This window comes from Canis lupus, chromosome 1, assembly GCF_048164855.1.
Source record: "Canis lupus baileyi chromosome 1, mCanLup2.hap1, whole genome shotgun sequence".
Classification (NCBI taxonomy): Eukaryota; Metazoa; Chordata; class Mammalia; order Carnivora; family Canidae; genus Canis; species Canis lupus.
Window position 1 is genome coordinate 71,839,953 of NC_132838.1, and position 20,960 is coordinate 71,860,912.

The 20,960-nt window shown below is 39.7% G+C and overlaps 2 protein-coding genes across 31 annotated transcripts in view; one reads left to right on the top strand and one right to left on the bottom strand.

Annotated features, from left to right (window-relative positions):
* Positions 1 to 20,960, bottom strand: part of ERCC6L2 (ERCC excision repair 6 like 2) — a 160,171-nt gene that overhangs the window by 120,700 nt on the left and 18,511 nt on the right. Inside the window, exon 1 of one of the 5 annotated variants that reach the window (XM_072834610.1) lies at positions 1,565 to 1,972. The exons of 3 other annotated variants lie outside the window; for them this stretch is intronic. In XM_072834610.1, the coding sequence (XP_072690711.1) occupies positions 1,565 to 1,610 (46 nt within the window). In that variant the 5' untranslated portion in view covers positions 1,611 to 1,972. Of the gene's footprint in view, positions 1 to 1,564; positions 1,973 to 20,960 lie in introns of those variants that run through there. One more of the 5 variants, XM_072834583.1, reaches the window with a different exon arrangement.
* The window catches only part of LOC140638003 (uncharacterized), a 36,379-nt gene continuing 16,735 nt past the window's right edge, over positions 1,317 to 20,960 (top strand). For 16 of the 26 annotated variants that reach the window (XM_072834645.1, XM_072834654.1, XM_072834746.1 and 13 more), the window contains exons 1-5: positions 1,317 to 2,381; positions 2,479 to 2,545; positions 2,853 to 2,975; positions 3,294 to 3,451; positions 9,109 to 9,277. In XM_072834645.1, coding sequence (XP_072690746.1) covers positions 1,328 to 2,176 — 849 coding nt within the window. In that variant the 5' untranslated portion in view covers positions 1,317 to 1,327 and the 3' untranslated portion in view covers positions 2,177 to 2,381; positions 2,479 to 2,545; positions 2,853 to 2,975; positions 3,294 to 3,451; positions 9,109 to 9,277. Of the gene's footprint in view, positions 2,429 to 2,478; positions 2,546 to 2,849; positions 2,976 to 3,293; positions 3,452 to 9,108; positions 9,278 to 9,558; positions 9,694 to 20,960 lie in introns of those variants that run through there. The other 10 variants (XM_072834690.1, XM_072834682.1, XM_072834724.1 and 7 more) reach the window with 5 other exon arrangements.

Consider the following 20,960-nt stretch of genomic DNA (forward strand, 5'->3'; position numbering starts at 1 on the left):
GTGGGAGGATTTCTTGTGGGGTTGAATGGAGGGTCCTCTTTAACTGTTTCCTTTCCTCCTGCATTCCAAACTGGCCTCCTTGCTATTCCTCAAACACGGCAAGCATGCTCCCACCCACGACCCCGAGCTTTCTGTTCCTTCCATGAACACTCTCTCTAAACTCCCAAATGACTGATCTTTTACTTCATTCAGGTCTCTCCTCCAATGGCATCTCCTCAGAAGTGTTTTCTCTGAACACTGAATCTAAAATAGCACTCCCTGTAACTCTTCCTTTACCCTACTTTATTCCATTTTCAAAGAAAAATATGAAATATCTGTTAATGTTTATCTCAACTTAGTTCCCTTAGGGCAGGGACTTACTTTGTTCACTGGTATATCCTGGGCACCTAGAACAATATTTGAAACTCAAATACTTGTAGGACTAACAAATATTTATATATAGCTAACATTTGGAGACTTACATGTGCCAGGCGTGTGCTTTATTTAAGACTCACCACCATCCTTTCAGGACTCCGTTTAAGTAATATTGTTAGCTCCATGTTACAAATGGTGAGACAGATAAAGATTAACCAACTTGCCCATGGTTATATGGCCCATGGTAAAATGGCAGATCCTCAGTTTGAACCAAGATATCTGACCATGCTGTACCATACACACATGAGTAAACAAGACCCTGGAACTGAGCCCTGCCTCTTTTAACTGACGTATGAGCACTGCAGTCACTACAGTCTCCACTCAGCAGCTTTACTACTTACTTCACCTGCCAGGCTTCTATGGGTATTTACATTTGTGATCCCTGTATTGTAGTGTCATCAATTCCTAATCTTCAGAGTTGAGGTTTGTTACATAAACCTCTCTAAACTTTAGCTCTGAGTTCCTCATCTATTTAATGAGATCAATACCTCCCTCCAAGAAAAGCATGTAGATAAACAATCAGCATATTGCTGGGCACAAAACAAGTCCTCAATATCTGACAGTTTCTATTATGTCACTTTTAATCATGGAAGTTATTAATTTGGGGGCAAGAAGGCATCCCATTTGGCTTGGGGCAGATAACCACACCTTCCCTAAACCCTCTCTTGAGGACCCAATAAAGGTGAAGTCTAAGCTCTTTGTGTAATAAAATAAAGTGAACCGAATATCTCAACCTTTATTCACCTATATAACAACAAATTTCTCCCCTTCGCTAAGAACTAGGGCATACGAGGATAGAGAATAAACACATTTACTGAGTGTTTACTTCGGACCAGAAGCCGAGTCACCTAAGTGCTTTGCATAAACCATCTTATTCAGTAATCACAATGACCTCAGTTTTACAGATGAGGAAATGGCCCAAAGTTTCTCAGCAAGTGGCTGTCGGAGCCACACTGGATCCAGTCGGCCTCGGTCCAGGTTCTCAACACTGACTCCTGAGCTACTGGTCCAGGCTCCAGCCGTCACTCGGCAGAGCCACAGGTTAAAACCCCGACCCCTGCCCCAGCCCCAACGGAAAGGGCAGGAACCGGTCCAACCCAGCGCAGTGAAGACAGCCGTGTGGGCCGAGAGGCGCGCTCGGAGCGTGTACCTTTGCCGGCGTTTTCCGAGCGCAGCTTGGGGGCAGAAGGATCCATCCGGCCAGGGGGAGGGGCCGGGCAGCCTGGCGGCGTACCAAACGCGACCGGCGGCGGAGGAGGCGGAGGAGGCGGAGGGCGAGAAGACTGAGTCCAATGCCGCTTCCTGCAGCACTGAGTACATCGCCCCGGAAGCGCGGCGCCAGCGGGCGAGGGGGAGCACAGGTGGAGCCCGAGAGGCGGCGTCCAGGGCGGAGAGCGCTGTGAGGCTGCTAGGGCGGCGCTCACCTAGTCGTCTCGCGTTCCGCTGGGTGGGACAGCAAGCCAGCAATTGGACCCCTCACCCTCCCTCTCAGACTCGGCCCTACATCTACCTTCCCCGCGACTTTCAGCTCAGACGCAGAATATCCCGCGAGATCAGCCTCCTGAACTGTCACCGGCATCTCGCGATAACACAATCTCGGCTCACATGGGCGGAGCCATCTTCCTGCCATCTTTACCGCGGGAAACCGGTATCACAATGTCTTCGACAGTTGCAAGTATCGCGAAGCTTGATCTCGCCCGCTTGCCTGGTGCGGGTTTTGAGGAGGCAGAGAGACCCTAAGTCACCTTCCGGCGTGCTCTAGCTGCGGTCTTCTAAGGGCTGACCTATGGCTGGAGCCCGTCTCCGCGGTGGTGGCCCGCTGGCTGCTATTGGGTGCTTCCTCCCCGGAGCGCGGTCCGGGGGGCGCCACCCCCACCCTCCCGAAGCCGGCGCTGCAGGACCCCCACGGGACGCTGGGTCAACTGTGCGCTCTCGGGGTCACACAAAAACACACGGTCCTAAATCAGGTCTGCGAGTGCAGATAAGCAATACGTGCCATAAGTAGAAGAGAAAGGTAAAAATACAATGGGAATTGAACGGTTTTTTTGTGGGTTCCATCGACAGTTACGGCGATTTGTGTGACGGGCTGTTTTTGTGAAAGCATCGCCAGAACTGCACACACTACTCACGGGTTAGTAGATATCTGATACCTTTCCAGACCTTCCTTATACGTCGATTCATCCATAAGTGGTTTCTGCACCCGTTACAATGTTTTCACATACTGTAGGATGTTTCATTGAGCTAGATTTGCTTGAATGGGCATGTACTGATTTCCTATTGACGCTGTGACAAATCACTACAAATTTTAGTGGCTTTGAACGGCACAAAAGTATTAGGATACACAAATTGATTATTTTACAGTTCTCTAGGTCAATTCTTACTTGGGTTTCATTAGGTTAAAATCAAGTAATTGGCGGGGCTGCGTTCTTTTCCAGCAGAATCCTTTCCTTGCCTTTCTACACATTGCCTGGCGCATGGCCACCTTCTTTCTGTCTTCAAAGCCAGAGTTGTCGCCTCTCTCTGAGCCTGACCTGATCACATCTTCCTCAGATTGGAGCAGGGTAAGATTCTTTAATCTTATGATCACATTGGGTCTACCTGAATTATCCAAAATAATCTTCCCATTTGAAGGTCTGTACCCTCAGTTACATCAGCAAAGGCCTTTTAGCAGGTAGAGTAATATATTCATGGGTTCCAAGGATTAGGATGTGAACATCCTCGGGGGCTCATTATTCTGCCTATCAAAGGGTTTAAATGAGGAAAACTATGTTTATTTGCCCTGCCAATAGGTATCTATTCTTTTAGAGATACTAAAAGTTATCAGTATGTTTTCATAGAATCCTTCATCTAGAATGGCACTTGTTTCTGTTTACCAACAGGTATAAACTTTGTCATCCACTGTGTGTGAGATGCTGGCCCTCACACATGGTTGAGAGGTTATGTCATTTAACCTAATTGCTTCAGCATCTTCACCCATGACAGCAAAGAGGCAAATGACAGTAATCTACATAAAAAAGTATTGTAAGAATTAAACAGGGTAAGTAAAACACCTGAAACAGGACCTGGTTGAGGAAGGAATACGTGGATTGCTATTACTGTTGTTATCAATGGAATGCATCCACTTGAAAGTTGCTTTATGCATAATCATTACTTCATTTTAGTATTTTGGGTAATAGTTGGTAGTACATTATTGCTTAGATTAGAATCTTAGACTGCATCCTAACTTAAAGCACCATGAATTGTAAAGCATATTATTTAGGTACAACTGAAAGAAAGAAAAAACTGCTCATTATATAAATTATAACTTGATTTTTAACATGCATCCTGATACTGGAAATTTTTAAATATAGGGGAAAAATCTGTTTCTTGGAATTGATGTTTTACTTAAACTCTGTTCACATCATCTCTAAAATCAATGGCAATTGGAAATTTCAGCCAAGCTTACTTTTTTCTTTTTAGAACTACCAGAAAAGTTTGTTTTCCTCTACTAAAATAATGAGTTGTATAATACTGTCTTATTTTTTGGGAAGTCTACTGATTTAAGACCTTGATTTTTATTTTTTCTTAAAGGTTTTTTTGTTTGTTTTTGTTTCTGTTTTGTTTTTTGAGAGAGAGAGAGGGAGCACGAGTTGAGGGTGGGACAGAGGGAGAGGGAGAAGCAGGTTCCCAGCAGAGAGCCCAACATGGGGCTCGATCCCTGGACCCTGGGATCATGACCTGAGCTAAAGCCAGATGCTTAACAAACTGAACCACCCAAAAGCTTGATCTTTAAAGGCTGACACCTAAATAGATGTGTTAAAATCAGAAGTAAATTTTTATTTAAATAAAAGAGGGGCACCTGGGTGCCTCATAAAAGTGGGTGTCCTCATATAGAAGAAAGGGCTGGATATGTCTTCATACAGAAGAAGGGGCTGGAGAACTCTGTGGTATCCTCTTAAGAGCACTGAACCTATTCATGAAAGCTCCACATGTATGTATGTCATCCCATTGGGTTTTAGGATTTCAGCATATTAATTTTGAGGGGATACAAACATTCAGAAAACTTTGAACTTTGAAATTTTTAAGTTAGATGACTTTAGGTTGTAGCATTTCTCCCTTGATACAATGTTCCAGCCACTGTGTCAAGGGGAAGAAAGGAAGAATGAAGAAGAGATGAGTAAGAGCAAGGTAGACACTGTAGAAATAGATGTCACCTTTATCAATAAATAATCTATACTTTAGAGTTTAAAAGGCAACATTATTCAACAGTATAAATACACTTAACATGAACTGTACACTTAAAAATGATTAAGAAGGTAAATTGTGTGTGTGTGTGTGTGTGTGTGTGTTTTACTACAATTAAAAAAACAAGACCAAAAACCTAGGTCAACAGAAGGACAATTTAAAGCTTGAGCCAAATGTAATGAAAGACATGTAGTGAAGGGCAGATTAGTGCTAGATATGTGATGATTATTACATCTTGAACCTTCACCAATGCCATTTTACTTCATAGACTCACTGAACATTAAAACTTGAAGAAATCTCTGAGGTCCTCAATGCAATTCTCAAAGATGATAAGATAGTAAGAGAAAGGTTGGTCTCCCAAAATCACAAATAGCAAATAACAAAATCAGGTTTAGAACATAATTCATCATTCTCATTCCAATCTGATAGGTGTATAAAAATATTCAATAGAATATATTTTAAAATTTGAAAAATTAAAACCTATGATTCTGTTTTTTTGTAATATTCCATATCTCATGTCATGTAATAAGCATAAAAATCCCGCAACAAAACACCAAGACCTGCAGGTTGAAATACTTTTATAAAAATACCCAAAATGTGTTGCTGAGCAAAAAAAGAAAGAAAGAAAAAGGTAAAATATTCATAAGCCAGAAAGGAGGAAACTGAAAACCAGCTTACTAAGCTGACACTTATTCCACTACTGTCCTAGAGGCATTTGCCCATCTCAGTTACAGAAGAGGTCTGAGTTTTACCTGTCTTGTGAAGACAGAAGGCATGGTGTTAAGCTCTCACAAGGTCACAAATTGGAACTGAGACCCTCATTTGAAATCAGAAGGCCTGAAAGGCAACACCCTCAGTGAAATCACTGGGTAAAAAATCTGGAAAGCAGATATGGGGGAGGATGGAGAAGACAGGACTTGTCTCTCTTGGCACATCCTCTTTGGGCAGGGCTGTGTGTGTATGTATGTATGTGTGCCAATTTCCTTTACCATTTTGAAAGCACCATGTCCTCAAATGAATTTAGGACTTGAATTCACATGACCTGTATGATCTAGGAAACCCCAAGCCAAGATAATAATATAATGTCAGGTTAATCGCATCCATGTTGGAAGAAGGAAGCAAAGCTTATCCTCTCTAAAGGAAAACATGTTAAAACAAAGATTCCTCAAAGTTTCCAAAGATAAATCCCAAACAATTCACAATTCAAAGACTGCAAAACATGCACAAAACAAGCCACCATGAACAAAAGCCAGCAGGGAAAACATGCAACGGAAATAGACTCTTAGTAATTCAGTTAGTGGAAGTATTAAATACAATTGTTTATGTGTATTAAAAATATTTACTGATATTTTTGAAAATGGAACTGAAAACCTGAAGAGAAAAGACACTGTCAAAATAAATAGATTTATTAAAAGAACTAGAACTTCTGGAAATGAAAATCATAATTATTGAAATTAAAAACTCTAGCGCAAGTTAAACAGCAGATTAAACACACCCTAATAGAGAATTCACGTACTGAAAGATCTAAAGAAATGATTCCAAATGCAGAGCAGAAAGTCAAGTAGATGAAAAATACAAAAGGTTAAGAGAAATGGAGGGTAGAAGTGAATTTCCAGAAGTAATGAATAGAGAGGCTGAGGGGGAAAAAAAAGAAATGACTGCTGAAATCTCAGATTGAGGAATCATAGTGAATTGAGTATACACAAAAAATAATAGTAAAATAAATTAAAAATAAAACAATACTTATATATAAACTATATATATATATATATCTTGATAGATACATTGAAGTAAAATTACGGAAGCAACAAAGAATCTTGAAAGTAGCCATTAAAAAGACAAATTAATAGAGCACCTAGGTGACTCAGTTAAGCAGCTGACTCTTGATTTCAGCTCAGGTCATGATCTCAGGGTCCTGGGATGGAGTCCCATATCTGGCTCCATGTTCAGTGGGGAGTCTGCTCATGGATTCTCTCCTCATCTGCCCCTCCCACCACTCTCTCTCTCTCTCTCAAATAAATAAATCTTAAAAAAGATTACCTATCTAGAAGAGAATGACAATTTAACTGATAAAAGTTAACTAACAACAGTTAATAGTAACAAGAAAGCCAGGATATAATGGGATAGTAACCTCAAAGTGCAAAGAAAATAGCTATTAACCTGAATTTTTTATAGTCAGCTAAGCTTTAATAAGAGCAAAATAGGAGTATTTTCAGACAAAACTAAACACACCAATGGACTCTCACTCCAAGACCTTTTTAAGGGTTTTAAAATAACCCCAAATGATCTGAAATGTAAGAATGATTAAACCTAACAAAATGAACAATCATTGACCATAAAACTATAATAACTGGTGATATAATTTGGATATATAAAAATAAAGGGAAATTAAAATATTGGACAGAAATAATTTAAAAATGTGATATCAGTGGAAGGCTAAGGTGTTTGAGCTATTTCTGTTGGAAAAGAGAACAGTAGAGGTAATTTTTACTAAGCAGAGTCTTCACATTAAGTGGCAGAGTATATGTAATGGAATGAATATTAAAAGTATGTATGGTTTCTTAATAAAAATGTGGATAAAAAATTCAATACAAGATAGGAAAGGAGAGGAATAAAGCAAAAACACAATAACAGAAAACACAGAATAGTAAAAGTTCTTGTATTTCAGTAAAAGTAACGTATTAAAATTTTCTGGTAAAAGTGACACTCAGATTGGGCGAAAATTAAATCTAGCTGCATGTCACTTACAAGATACCCAACAAAATAAAGGCAAGGTTGAAAATAAGATAAAAAGATATAACAGAGAAATAGTAGAAAAAAAGTTTAAAAAGCTAAGCATATTAACATCAGATAAAACAAGCTTTAATGTGAAATGCCTTAAGTATCAAGAAATTAAGCACATAAATGGTGAACGTCTTAGTTTGCAAGGGAGGTACAAAGTTTTCAACTTAGTACCACTATTGACAGTCCCATTTGCTTCGACATGGATGTAACTGGAGGGTATTATGCTGAGTGAAGTAAGTCAATTGGAGAAGGACAATCATTATATGGTTTCACCCATACGAGGAATATAAAAAATAGTGAAAGAGATTATAGGGGAAAGGAGAGAAAATGAGTGGGAAAAATTATAGAGACTGAGACAAAACATGAGAAACTCCTAACTCTGGGAAATGAACAAGGGGTAGTGGAAGGGGAGGTGGGTGGGGGGATGGGGTGACTGGGTGACAGGCACTGAGGAGGGCACTTTACGGGATGAGCACCGGGTGTTACACTGTATGTTGGCAAGTCGAACTCCAATAAAAAAGATACATATATATTATGTGTGTGTGTGTGTGTGTGTATATATATAAATAAAAGTAAATTAAATAAAATAAAAATTTTAACAAAACCAGTTCCAAATATATGAAGGTTGTCCGAATTTCAAGGGATAAATGATAATTCCACAACATGGCAGGAATTTTTAATAGTCTTCACAGTAATTATAAGACTAAAAATAGAATTGAGCCACACAATTAAGAATCTTGATCTAATAGACATATATAGAACACTCCATTCTATTGTTAGAGAATGAACATCTTCACAAGCACATAAGGAACATCATAAAAATTTACCATGAACTGTGTCATAAAGCAACTCTGAATAGCTTTCCATCAGTCTGATTCATACAGATCATGTTCTGTGATCCCATGAATTAAGTTAGAAGTCAACATTTTAAAAATATTTTTAAGGGGCACCTGAGTGGCTCAGTTGGTTACAGGTCTGCCTTCAGCTCAGGTCATGATCTCTGAGTCCTAGGATCAAACCCCGCATTGGGTTCCCTGCTCAACAGCAAGTCTGCTTGTCCCTTTCCTTCTCCCTCTGCCTCTGTGGTCTCTCTTGCTCTATCTCTCTCAAATAAATAAAATCTTTTAAAATATATTTTTAAAAGATTATATATTTGGAAATTTAAAAACACTTCTAAATAACTTAGGGGTCAGAGTTTTTAAAAGTCATGATGGAAATTAGAGAATAATTGTGAAGCGGAGTTAGAAATACGTTTTTAGGCTCTCAGCTGAAGTCCTAAAATGACAAACCTCACATTTTACTATAAGATAGTCTTCTATATAAGATTTCCAAAGGAAGTCACCAACTTAGATTTTATGATCCTAATGCCTCATCTACATTGAGGATATAAAAGGTTTGGTTGAGAGGGATTAGAAGATGGTAATGGGAGATTAGAGGAAGAGATGGATAAGGCTATTGTAGTGCTAAATCCCACATTTCAAGAGGAGCAAAAGAGGCTTCAGAGGGATCACTTGGCAAGTTTAATACATATTCCCTAGAATTTGTGGGATATGGTGAGCCATTTGTCTCAAACCTTAGAAGTATGAACGATGGGAACTCTGGCTGGCTAACTGCTCTGAAGTAAGAAAAGCTGATGCGTTGGGGACCACCTTATAAAGAATGACAAAAGGATGCACATTTCCGCAGGAGCAGATGTGAGTCTTTGGTGAGAGAAAGCCAGCAGAAACTTCAAGATGACCCTAATCAGGGATCTGGATAGCTGGATGCCTAGGGGTAAAGTACTGACTGACCACAGGAAAGAATCCTGGAAAAGAAAGATGTTTAAGGAGAGCCTGTGCAATTTCATTGCAGATGAGTAAGTCCTTTCCTTTTCCTTACTTTATCTCCTTTTCCCAGGATTGATCCTGGAAGAGTCAGAAGCAGCCCAGTAAGTAGGGGAGGAAGGCAGAAACATAATTCTTATAAAAGAAGCAGTCATCCCTATTTTTTTCACTGCACACAACTCACCTGTAGCAGATATGAGCTCTGGTAGGGAAGAAGTCTGAATGAATATTGAAATCTTGTCATATCACAGTTGACTTAAGTGCTAACCTGAGACTTTCTGCTTATTTGTCTAATGGCTATAACTGACCACAGGACTTTTTATTGAGAAAGACCGAGAAGACTCATGTGACTTTGAAATTTTCTTTCAAAGGTATGGATAAAAACTAGCTCTCAAAGTGAGTTTGAATGAACAGTGCTGCAGATAAATGAATTTCTATTCTAATTTCATCTCATGGGTTCTATTTCAACATCCATTAGGACTGAATAATAATAGAAATACTGCATATCAAAGTTAGTAAGAAATTAGTACTTAGTGTTAAGAAAATGCTTATATTGAGAAAGAAGAAAAGCTGAATGATCTATGTTTCCAATGTAGGTTACAAAATAATAACTGGTCCTAAAGAAAATAGAAGAAAAATAATGAACATAAATTAATGAAAGAGTAATAAAAAATACAATAGCAATAATAAAGTCAAAAGCTAACTCTGAAAAGAATAATAAAGTAGGCAAACCCCTGGTGAATGCATCAGGTAAAAGAATGAAAACATTAAGAATGAAAAATGGGGGCAGCCCGGGTGGCTCAGCGGTTTAGCACCACCTTCAGCCCAAGGCCTGATCCTGGAGACCTGGGATCGAGTCCCACATGAAGCTACTTACATGGAGCCTGCTTCTCCCTCTGCTTGTGTCTCTATCTTTCTCTCTCTCTGGGTCTCTCATGAATAGATAAATAAAATCTTTAAAAAAAAGAATGAAAAATGGGCAAAACTAAAGATAATTCAAAGATTAGAAAAATATGAGTGTACTCTAAGCAATGTCATGCCAAATTTTTAAATGTATATTCAAAAAGGAAAGGAAACTCTGAAATGGAATTATTAAGAAATAACTTGAGTCAGTAGTTGAAAATACCCCTCCAAGGAAAGACCAGATCCACATGGCTAGAAAGGCAAATTCTACCAAATATTCAAGGGAATAGATAAATTCAGTATTATATAAACTCTTCCAGAGAATAGAAGAAAAACTCCCCAATTAATTTTATCAACTTAGTGAAATTGTAACAGCAAAAGCTAATAAGAACATGACAATTGACAACTACAAACCCACTGTAGTTATGTTGACTGACTGATGCAAAAATTCTAAATGAGGGATGCCTGGATGGCTCAGTGGTTGAGCATCTGCCTTTGGCTCAGAGCGTGATCCTGGGGTCCTGGGATCAAGTCCCACATCAGGCTCCCCACAGGGAGCCTGCTTCTCCCTCTGTCTGTGTCTCTGCCTCTCTCTGTGTATCTCATGAATAAATAAATAACATCTTTTTTAAAAATTCTAAATGAAATACTAGTGAGTCAAATCTATCTAACTTTAAGTAACAACAATAATAATGCATTATGATGAAGTTAATTTAAGTTTATCTCAGGAATGTATAGTTTCAAATTGGAAAATCCAGTAGTGTAATTGATTAACAGAATAAAGGAGAAAAATTCTAAGATCATATCAAGAGATGAAAAAATCATTTTACAATATTCACCCAAATTATTAGCAAGATAGCAATAGAATAAACTTCCTCAACTTAATAGAGATCTATTCCAAACCTGTAAGAAACACTATACTTAATGGCAAAAAGGTACACACACTCCTTTTAAAACCATGAACACAAAGATATCGCTAATCATCACATCTGTTTAATGTTGATCCTAGTCATTTCAACAATAAAAGGAAACTAGATATAAATTGCAAGATATTGGAAAGGAAGAATCAAAACTTCTATTATTTAAGACAAAATTCTGAGTAGATGGTGGAGTAGGAAGCACCAGGAATCTGTCTCCCCACCTAGGCAATAGCTGAACTTGCAGAATCTGTCTAATGTAGCTATTTTGGAACTGCAGAGTTTGTTGAAGTCTTGCAACTTCCAGGGGAAGACTCAGTTGGTGAGTTGTGGGTAATTTTGGTCAATTTCAGAGGGTAGCCCAGCAGCAGCAACCTATCCACCACCTCAGCCACTAACTGGTAGTTGTGCATGTGTTCCTCAAGCTGCTTGCACAAAGCTGTAAGAACTAGAGTGGACAAAAAGAATCTGTGTTCTGATTGATGATTACTGCTTCCAATCACAGAAGCACAAAGAGGAAGCAGCCATTGTTGCACCTACCCTCCTTGTTGCAAGCCTCTCCCTCTCTGGCTGAAGTGATAGCCAAGGTATTTAAAGGGTCAACCATCCTTTTTCCCCTGCTTCATTTTTTCTCTTTTGGGAGCCAGACATTAAAGAGTAGGATGTTCAAAAACAACTGCAGAAATGGAGAAAATTGGAAAGTGACCACACATACCCAGGGAAAGGTTCTATAGGCAGTTATATAATAATAGTTGGAAACTTCAACACCCCATTCACAATAATGGATAGAACAATCAGACAGAAGATAAGTAAGGACTTAATACAATAAACCAACTAGATGTAGCAGACACGAAGAACTCTGTCCAACAACAACAACATATACACTCATCTCGAGTGCATATGGGATGTTTTCCAGGATGGACCACATGTTAGGCCACAAATTCTCAAAAGATTAAAAAGATGGATATCATACAAAGTATGATACAAAGTATCTTCTCTGACCAAAATAGAATGAAGTTAGAAACTGGTAACAAAAACAAAACTGGAAAATTCACAAAATGGTGGAAATTAAACAATATACTTTTGAACAACCAATGGATCAAAAAAGAAATAATAAGGAAAATTAGAAAATCCTTAGATGATAATAAAAACAAAATACACAATGTACCAAAACTTACGGAATGCTTCAAAGCCAGTGCTAAGCAGGAAATTTATAGCTATAAATGCTTACGTTAAAAAATAAATCTCAACAACTTTACAACTTATAGAACTAGAAATAAGAAAAAACTAAACCCAAAACTAGCAACAACAACAACAACAACAAAAGGAAATAAAACTTAGAGTGGAAGTACACAAAAAAGAAAATTAAAAAAATAGAGAAAATGAAAACAAAAAAATTAGCCTCTTCAAAAGACCAATAAAATTGACAAACTATTAGCTAGATGAACTAAAAAAAAAGAAAATTCAGTAAAATCAGAAATGAAAGTGGTGACAATACTACCAATTCTACAGAAATAAAAAAGATTATAAGAGAGTACTATGATATGTATGCCAAAAATTGGATTAAACTACATGAAATGAACAAATTCCTAAAAACACAGAACTTACTCAGACTAAATCATGAAGAAATTGAAAATCTGAACCGACCTTTAATCAGTAAAGAGATTGAAGCAGTAATCAAAATCTCCCAACAGAGGAAAGTCCTGGACCTGATGGTTTCACTGGTGAATTCTGTCAAACATTTAAAGAAGTACTAATACCAATTCTTCTCAAATTTTTCTAAAAAACTGAGGAGGAAGGAACACTTCCTAACTCTATGGGGCCAGCATAACTTTAATACCAAAGCCAAATAGTCACTATAAGAAAAGAAAACTATAGGCGAAATCCCTATAAATGTTAGTGCAGAAATCCTCAACAAGATACTAGCAAACAGGATTCAGCAGCATATTAAAAGGATTATATATGACTAAGTGGAATTTACTCCTGGAATGCAAGGATGATTCAATACATAAAATTTGATCTGTGTAATACTCCCCCATGAACAACATGAAGAAAAAAAACACATGATAATCTCAATTGATGCAGAAAAAGCATTTGACAACATTCAACAGCCTTTCGTGATTAGAAAGAACAGCCAGTAAATTAGGGATAGAAGGAAACTACAACATACTAAAACCCTTTCATGGAAAATCCTCAGTATATATCATAATGGTGAAAGACTGAATACTTTTCCTCTATCAGGAACAAGGAAAGTATGCTCACTCTCAGCACTTCCATTCAAGATAGTACTGGAAGTTTTAACCAGAGCAATTAAGCAAGAAAAAGACGTAAAAGGAATCCAAAAGGAAAAGGAAGGGGGGGAGGAGCAAGATGGCGGAAGAGTAGGGTCTCCAAATCACCTGTCTCCACCAAATTACCTAGAAAACCTTCCAATCATCCTGAAAATCTATGAATTCGGCCTGAGAATTAAAGAGAGACCAGCTGGAATGCAACAGTGAGAAGAGTTCGCGCTTCTATCAAGGTAGGAAGACGGGGAAAAAGAAGTAAAGAAACAAAGGCGTCCAAGGGGGAGGGGCCCCGCGAGGAGCCGGGCTGAGGCCGGGGCGAGTGTCCCCAGGACAGGAGAGCCCCGTCCCGGAGGAGCAGGAGCTGCACCGACCTTCCCGGGCGGAGAGGGGCTCGCGGGGAGGTGGAGCAGGATCCAGGAGGGAGGGGATGCCCTCGGGCTCCCCGGGACAGTAACAGAGCAACTGCGCGCCCAGGAGAGTGCGCCGAGCTCCCTAAGGGCTGCAGCGCGCACGGCGGGACCCGGCGGGACCCGGAGCAGCTCGGAGGGGCTCGGGCGGCGGCTCCACGGAGGGGGCTGCGCGGCCCCGGGAGCAGCTCGGAGGGGCTCGGGCGGAGGAAGAAGCTCCGTGCGGAGGGGCCTGCGCGGTTCCAGGAGCAGCTCGGAGAGGCTCGGGCGGCGGCTCCGCGGAGGGGGCTGCGCGGCCCGGGAGCGCGAATCCACCAGCGCAGGCTCCGGAGCACAGGGCGCCGGGACACAGCCCAGGATCCGGCCTCCCCCGGGACAGGCAGAGGCCGGGAGGGCCCAGGACAGCAAGGACGCTCCTGCCCCGAGCTAAGCAGATCAGCGGCCCCGCCCCAGAGCCTCCAGGCCCTGCAGACGGAGTTCCTGCCGGAGCTGAATCCAGGTTTCCAGACCTGGCCCCGCCACTGGGGCTGTTCCTCCTGCGGCCTCACGGGGTAAACAACCCCCACTGAGCCCTGCACCAGGCAGGGGCACAGCAGCTCCCCCAACTGCTAACACCTGAAAATCAGCACAACAGGCCCCTCCCCCAGAACACCAGCTAGACTGACAACTTCCAGGAGAAGCCAAGGGACTTAAAGTACACAGAATCAGAAGATACTCCCCGGTGGTTCTTTTTTTGTTGTTGTTGTTTTTTTGTTTTGTTTTGATTTTTGATTTGTTTCCTTCCCCCACCCCCTTTTTTTTCTCCTTTCTTTTCCTTTCTCTTTTTCTTCTCTTTTTTTTTTTTCGTTTTTTTTTTCTTCCCTTTTTTTTCTCTTTCTCTTTTCTTTCCTTCTTTCTTTCCTCTCTTTTTCTCTTATTCCCAATACAACTTGCTTTTGGCCACTCTGCACTGAGCAAAATGACTAGAAGGAAAACCTCACCTCAAAAGAAAACCTCACCTCAAAAGAAAGAATCAGAAACAGTCCTCTCTCCCACAGAGTTACAAAATCTGGATTACAATTCAATGTCAGAAAGCCAATTCAGAAGCACTATTATACAGCTACTGGTGGCTCTAGAAAAAAGTATAAAGGACTCAAGAGACTTCATGACTGCAGAATTTAGAGCTAATCAGGCAGAAATTAAAAATCAATTGAATGAGATGCAATCCAAACTAGAAGTCCTAACGACGAGGGTTAACGAGGTGGAAGAACGAGTGAGTGACATAGAAGACAAGTTGATAGCAAAGAGGGAAACTGAGGAAAAATGAGACAAACAATTAAAAGACCATGAGGATAGATTAAGGGAAATAAACGACAGCCTGAGAAAGAAAAACCTACGTTTAATTGGGGTTCCCTAGGGCGCCGAAAAGGACAGAGGGCCAGAATATGTATTTGAACAAATTCTAGCTGAAAACTTTCCTAACTTGGGAAGGGAAACAGGCATTCAGATCCAGGAAATAGAGAGATCCCCCCCTAAAATCAATAAAAACCGTTCAACACCTCGACATTTAATAGTGAAGCTTGCAAATTCCAAAGATAAAGAGAAGATCCTTAAAGCAGCAAGAGACAAGAAATCCCTGACTTTTATGGGGAGGAGTATTAGGGTAACAGCAGACCTCTCCACAGAGACCTGGCAGGCCAGAAAGGGCTGGCAGGATATATTCAGGGTCCTAAATGAAAAGAACATGCAACCAAGAATACTTTATCCAGCAAGGCTCTCATTCAAAATGGAAGGAGAGATAAAGAGCTTCCAAGACAGGCAGCAACTAAAAGAATATGTGACCTCCAAACCAGCTCTGCAAGAAATTTTAAGGGGGACTCTTAAAATTCCCCTTTAAGAAGAAGTTCAGTGGAACAGTCACAAAAACAAGGACTGAATAGATATCATGATGACACTAAACTCATATCTCTCAATAGTAACTCTGAATGTGAACGGGCTTAATGACCCCATCAAAAGGCGCAGGGTTTCAGACTGGATAAAAAAGCAGGACCCATCTATTTGCTGTCTACAAGAGACTCATTTTAGACAGAAGGACACCTACAGCCTGAAAATAAAAGGTTGGAGAACCATTTACCATTCGAATGGTCCTCAAAAGAAAGCAGGGGTAGCCATCCTTATATCAGATAAACTAAAATTTACCCCAAAGACTGTAGTGAGAGATGAAGAGGGACACTATATCATACTTCAAGGATCTATTCAACAAGAGGACTTAACAATCCTCAATATATATGCCCCGAATGTGGGAGCTGCCAAATATATCAATCAATTATTAACCAAAGTGAAGAAATACTTAGATAATAATACACTTATACTTGGTGACTTCAATCTAGCTCTTTCTATACTCGATAGGTCTTCTAAGCACAACATCTCCAAAGAAACGAGAGCTTTAAATGATACACTGGACCAGATGGATTTCACAGATATCTACAGAACTTTACATCCAAACTCAACTGAATACACATTCTTCTCAAGCGCATATGGAACTTTCTCCAGAATAGACCACATATTGGGTCACAAATCGGGTCTGAACCGATACCAAAAGATTGGGATTGTCCCCTGCATATTCTCAGACCATAATGCCTTGAAATTAGAACTAAATCACAACAAGAAGTTTGGAAGGACCTCAAACACGTGGAGGTTAAGGACCATCCTGCTAAAAGATAAAAGGGTCAACCAGGAAATTAAGGAAGAATTAAAAAGATTCATGGAAACTAATGAGAATGAAGATACAACCGTTCAAAATCTTTGGGATGCAGCAAAAGCAGTCCTAAGGGGGAAATACATCGCAATACAAGCATCCATTCAAAAACTGGAAAGAACTCAAATACAATAGCTAACCTTACACATAAAGGAGCTAGAGAAAAAACAGCAAATAGATCCTACACCCAAGAGAAGAAGGGAGTTAATAAAGATTCGAGCAGAACTCAACGAAATCGAGACCAGAAGAACTGTGGAACAGATCAACACAACCAGGAGTTGGTTCTTTGAAAGAATTAACAAGATAGATAAACCATTAGCCAGCCTTATTAAAAAGAAGAGAGAGAAGACTCAAATTAATAAAATCATGAATGAGAAAGGAGAGATCACTACCAACAACAAGGAAATACAAACGATTTTAAAAACATATTATGAACAGCTATACGCCAATAAATTAGGCAATCTAGGAGAAATGGACACATTCCTGGAAAGCCACAAACTACCAAACCTGGAACAGGAAGAAATAGAAAACCTGAACAGGCCAATAACCAGGGAGGAAATTGAAGCAGTCATCAAAAACCTCCCAAGACACAAGAGTCCAGGGCCAGATGGCTTCCCAGGGGAATTTTATCAAACGTTTAAAGAAGAAACCATACCTATTCTCCTAAAGCTGTTTGGAAAGATAGAAAGAGATGGAGTACTTCCAAATTCGTTCTATGAGGCCAGCATCACCTTAATTCCAAAACCAGACAAAGACCCCCCCAAAAAGGAGAATTACAGACCAATATCCCTGATGAACATGGATGCAAAAATTCTCAACAAGATACTGGCCAATAGGATCCAACAGTACATTAAAAAAATTATTCACCATGACCAAGTAGGATTTATCCCTGGGACACAAGGCTGGTTCAACACCCGTAAAACAATCAATGTGATTCATCATATCAGCAAGAGAAAAACCAAGAACCATATGATCCTCTCATTGGATGCAGAGAAAGCATTTGACAAAATACAGCATCCATTCCTGATCAAAACTCTTCAGAGTGTAGGGATAGAGGGAACATTCCTCGACATCTTAAAAGCCATCTATGAAAAGCCCACAGCAAATATCATTCTCAATGGGGAAGCACTGGGAGCCTTTCCCCTAAGATCAGGAACAAGACAGGGATGTCCACTCTCACCACTGCTGTTCAGCATAGTACTGGAAGTCCTAGCCTCAGCAATCAGACAACAAAAAGACATAAAAGGCATTCAAATTGGCAAAGAAGAAGTCAAACTCTCCCTCTTCACCGATGACATGATACTCTACATAGAAAACCCAAAAGTCTCCACCCCAAGATTGCTAGAACTCATACAGCAATTCGGTAGCGTGGCAGGATACAAAATCAATGCCCAGAAGTCAGTGGCATTTCTATACACTAACAATGAGACTGAAGAAAGAGAAATTAAGGAGTCAATCCCATTTACAATTGCACCCAAAAGCATAAGATACCTAGGAATAAACCTAACCAAAGATGTAAAGGATCTATACCCTGAAAACTGTAGAACACTTCTGAAAGAAATTGAGGAAGACACAAAGAGATGGAAAAATATTCCATGCTCATGGATTGGCAGAATTAATATTGTGAAAATGTCAATGTTACCCAGGGCAATATACACGTTTAATGCAATCCCTATCAAAATACCATGGACTTTCTTCAGAGAGTTAGAACAAATTATTTTAAGATTTGTGTGGAATCAGAAAAGACCCCAAATAGCCAGGGGAATTTTAAAAAAGAAAACCATATCTGGGGGCATCACAATGCCAGATTTCAGGTTGTACTACAAAGCTGTGGTCATCAAGACAGTGTGGTACTGGCACAAAAACAGACACATAGATCAGTGGAACAGAATAGAGAATCCAGAAGTGGACCCTGAACTTTATGGGCAACTAATATTCGATAAAGGAGGAAAGACTATCCATTGGAAGAAAGACAGTCTCTTCAATAAATGGTGCTGGGAAAATTGGACATCCACATGCAGAAGAATGAAACTAGACCACTCTCTTTCACCATACACAAAGATAAACTCAAAATGGATGAAAGATCTAAATGTGAGACAAGATTCCATCAAAATCCTAGAGAAGAACACAGGCAACACCGTTTTTGAACTCGGCCATAGTAACTTCTTGCAAGATACATCCACGAAGGCAAAAGAAACAAAAGCAAAAATGAACTATTGGGACTTCATCAAGATAAGAAGCTTTTGCACAGCAAAGGATACAGTCAACAAAACTCAAAGACAACCTACAGAATGGGAGAAGATATTTGCAAATGATGTATCAGATAAAGGGCTAGTTTCCAAGATCTATAAAGAACTTCTTAAACTCAACACCAAAGAAACAAACAATCCAATCATGAAATGGGCAAAAGACATGAAGAGAAATCTCACATAGGAAGACATAGACATGGCCAACATGCACATGAGAAAATGCTCTGCATCACTTGCCATCAGGGAAATACAAATCAAAACCACAATGAGATACCACCTCACACCAGTGAGAATGGGGAAAATTAACAAGGCAGGAAACAACAAATGTTGGAGAGGATGTGGAGAAAAGGGAACCCTCATACACTGATGGTGGGAATGTGAACTGGTCCAGCCACTCTGGAAAACTGTGTGGAGGTTCCTCAATCAGTTAAAAATAGACCTGCCCTACGACCCAGCAATTGCACTGTTGGGGATTTACCCCAAAGATACAAATGCAATGAAACGCCGGGACACCTGCACCCTGATGTTTATAGCAGCAATGTCCACAATAGCCAAACTGTGGAAGGAGCCTCGGTGTCCATCGAAAGATGAATGGATAAAGAAGATGTGGTTTATGTATACAATGGAATATTACTCAGCTATTAGAAATGACAAATACCCACCATTTGCTTCAACGTGGATGGAACTGGAGGGTATTATGCTGAGTGAAGTAAGCCAGTCGGAGAAGGACAAACATTATATGTTCTCATTCATTTGGGGAATATAAATAATAGTGAAAGGGAATATAAGGGAAGGGGGAAGAAATGTGTGGGAAATATCAGAAAGGGAGACAGAACGTAAAGACTGCTAACTCTGGGAAACGAACTAGGGGTGGTGGAAGGGGAGGAGGGCGGGGGGTGGGAGTGAATGGGTGACGGGCACTGGGGGTTATTCTGTATGTTAGTAAATTGAACACCAATAAAAAATAAATTAAAAAAATAATAATAAAATAAAAAAAGGAAAAGGAAGAAGTAAAATTATTTGTTTGCAAGTGATAGGCCCTTATATATAAGAAACCCTTAAACACCACCAAAAAAAAAAAAAAAAAGGCTGCTAGAACTAATAAATGAATTCAGCAAAATAGCAGGATACAAAGTCAATATAAAAAATTACTTGTATTTTTATACACATGAACAATCTACAAAGTAAATTACAAAACAGTTTTTAAGATTGTATTTATTTATTTTACAGAGCACAGCAGGGGGAGCAGGAGGGAGAGGGAGAAACAGCCTTCCTGGTGAGGAAGGAGCCCAATGTGGGGCTCAATCCCCGCAGACACTTAAATAACTGAGCCACGCAGGCACCCCAAAAAATATTTCTATTTACAATACCATCAGAAAGTACAAAATATTTAGGAATTAACCAAGGAGATGATAGACTATACACTGAAAACTATAAAACATTTCTGAAAGAAATTAAGACAAACAAATGGAAACACTGCCCATGTTCATGGTTTAGAAAACTTAATATTGTTAAGATGAAATAGTACCCAAAGTGATACACAGATTGAATTATAATCTTTATCAAAATATCAATGGGTTTTTTTTTTTTTGTTTGCAGAAATAGAAAACCCATCCCAAAATTCATATAGAATTTCAAGGTACCCATAATAGCCAAATAATCTTGAAAAGAAGAACAAAGCTGGAAGGCTCACGCTTCCTGATTTCAAAACTTACTACAAATCTACAATAATCATAACAGTGTTACTGTCAAAACAGACATGTAGATCAATGGAATAGAATTCAAAGTCAATAAATGAACCCTCACATATGATGGTCAAATGATTTTCAACAAGGATGCCAAGACTATTCAATAGGAAAAGGACAATCTTTTCAACAAATGGTGCTAGGAAAACTAGATATCCACATGCAAAAAATGAAGTTGAACCTTTACCTAATACCATATATAAAGATTCACTCAAGGGGCACCTGGGTGGCTCAATTGGTTAAGCATTTGCCTTCAGTTCAGGTCATGATCCCAGGGTCCTGAGATGGAGTCCCGCATCTGGCTCCCTGCTCAGTGGGGAGTCAGCTTCTCCCTTTGCCCCTCCCCCTGCTTGTGCACTCTCTCTCTCTCTCTGCCAAACAAATCAAATATTAAAAAAAATAAAAATTCACTCAAAATGGATTCAGGACATAAATGTAGAACTTAATAAAACTCTTAGAAAAAAACAAT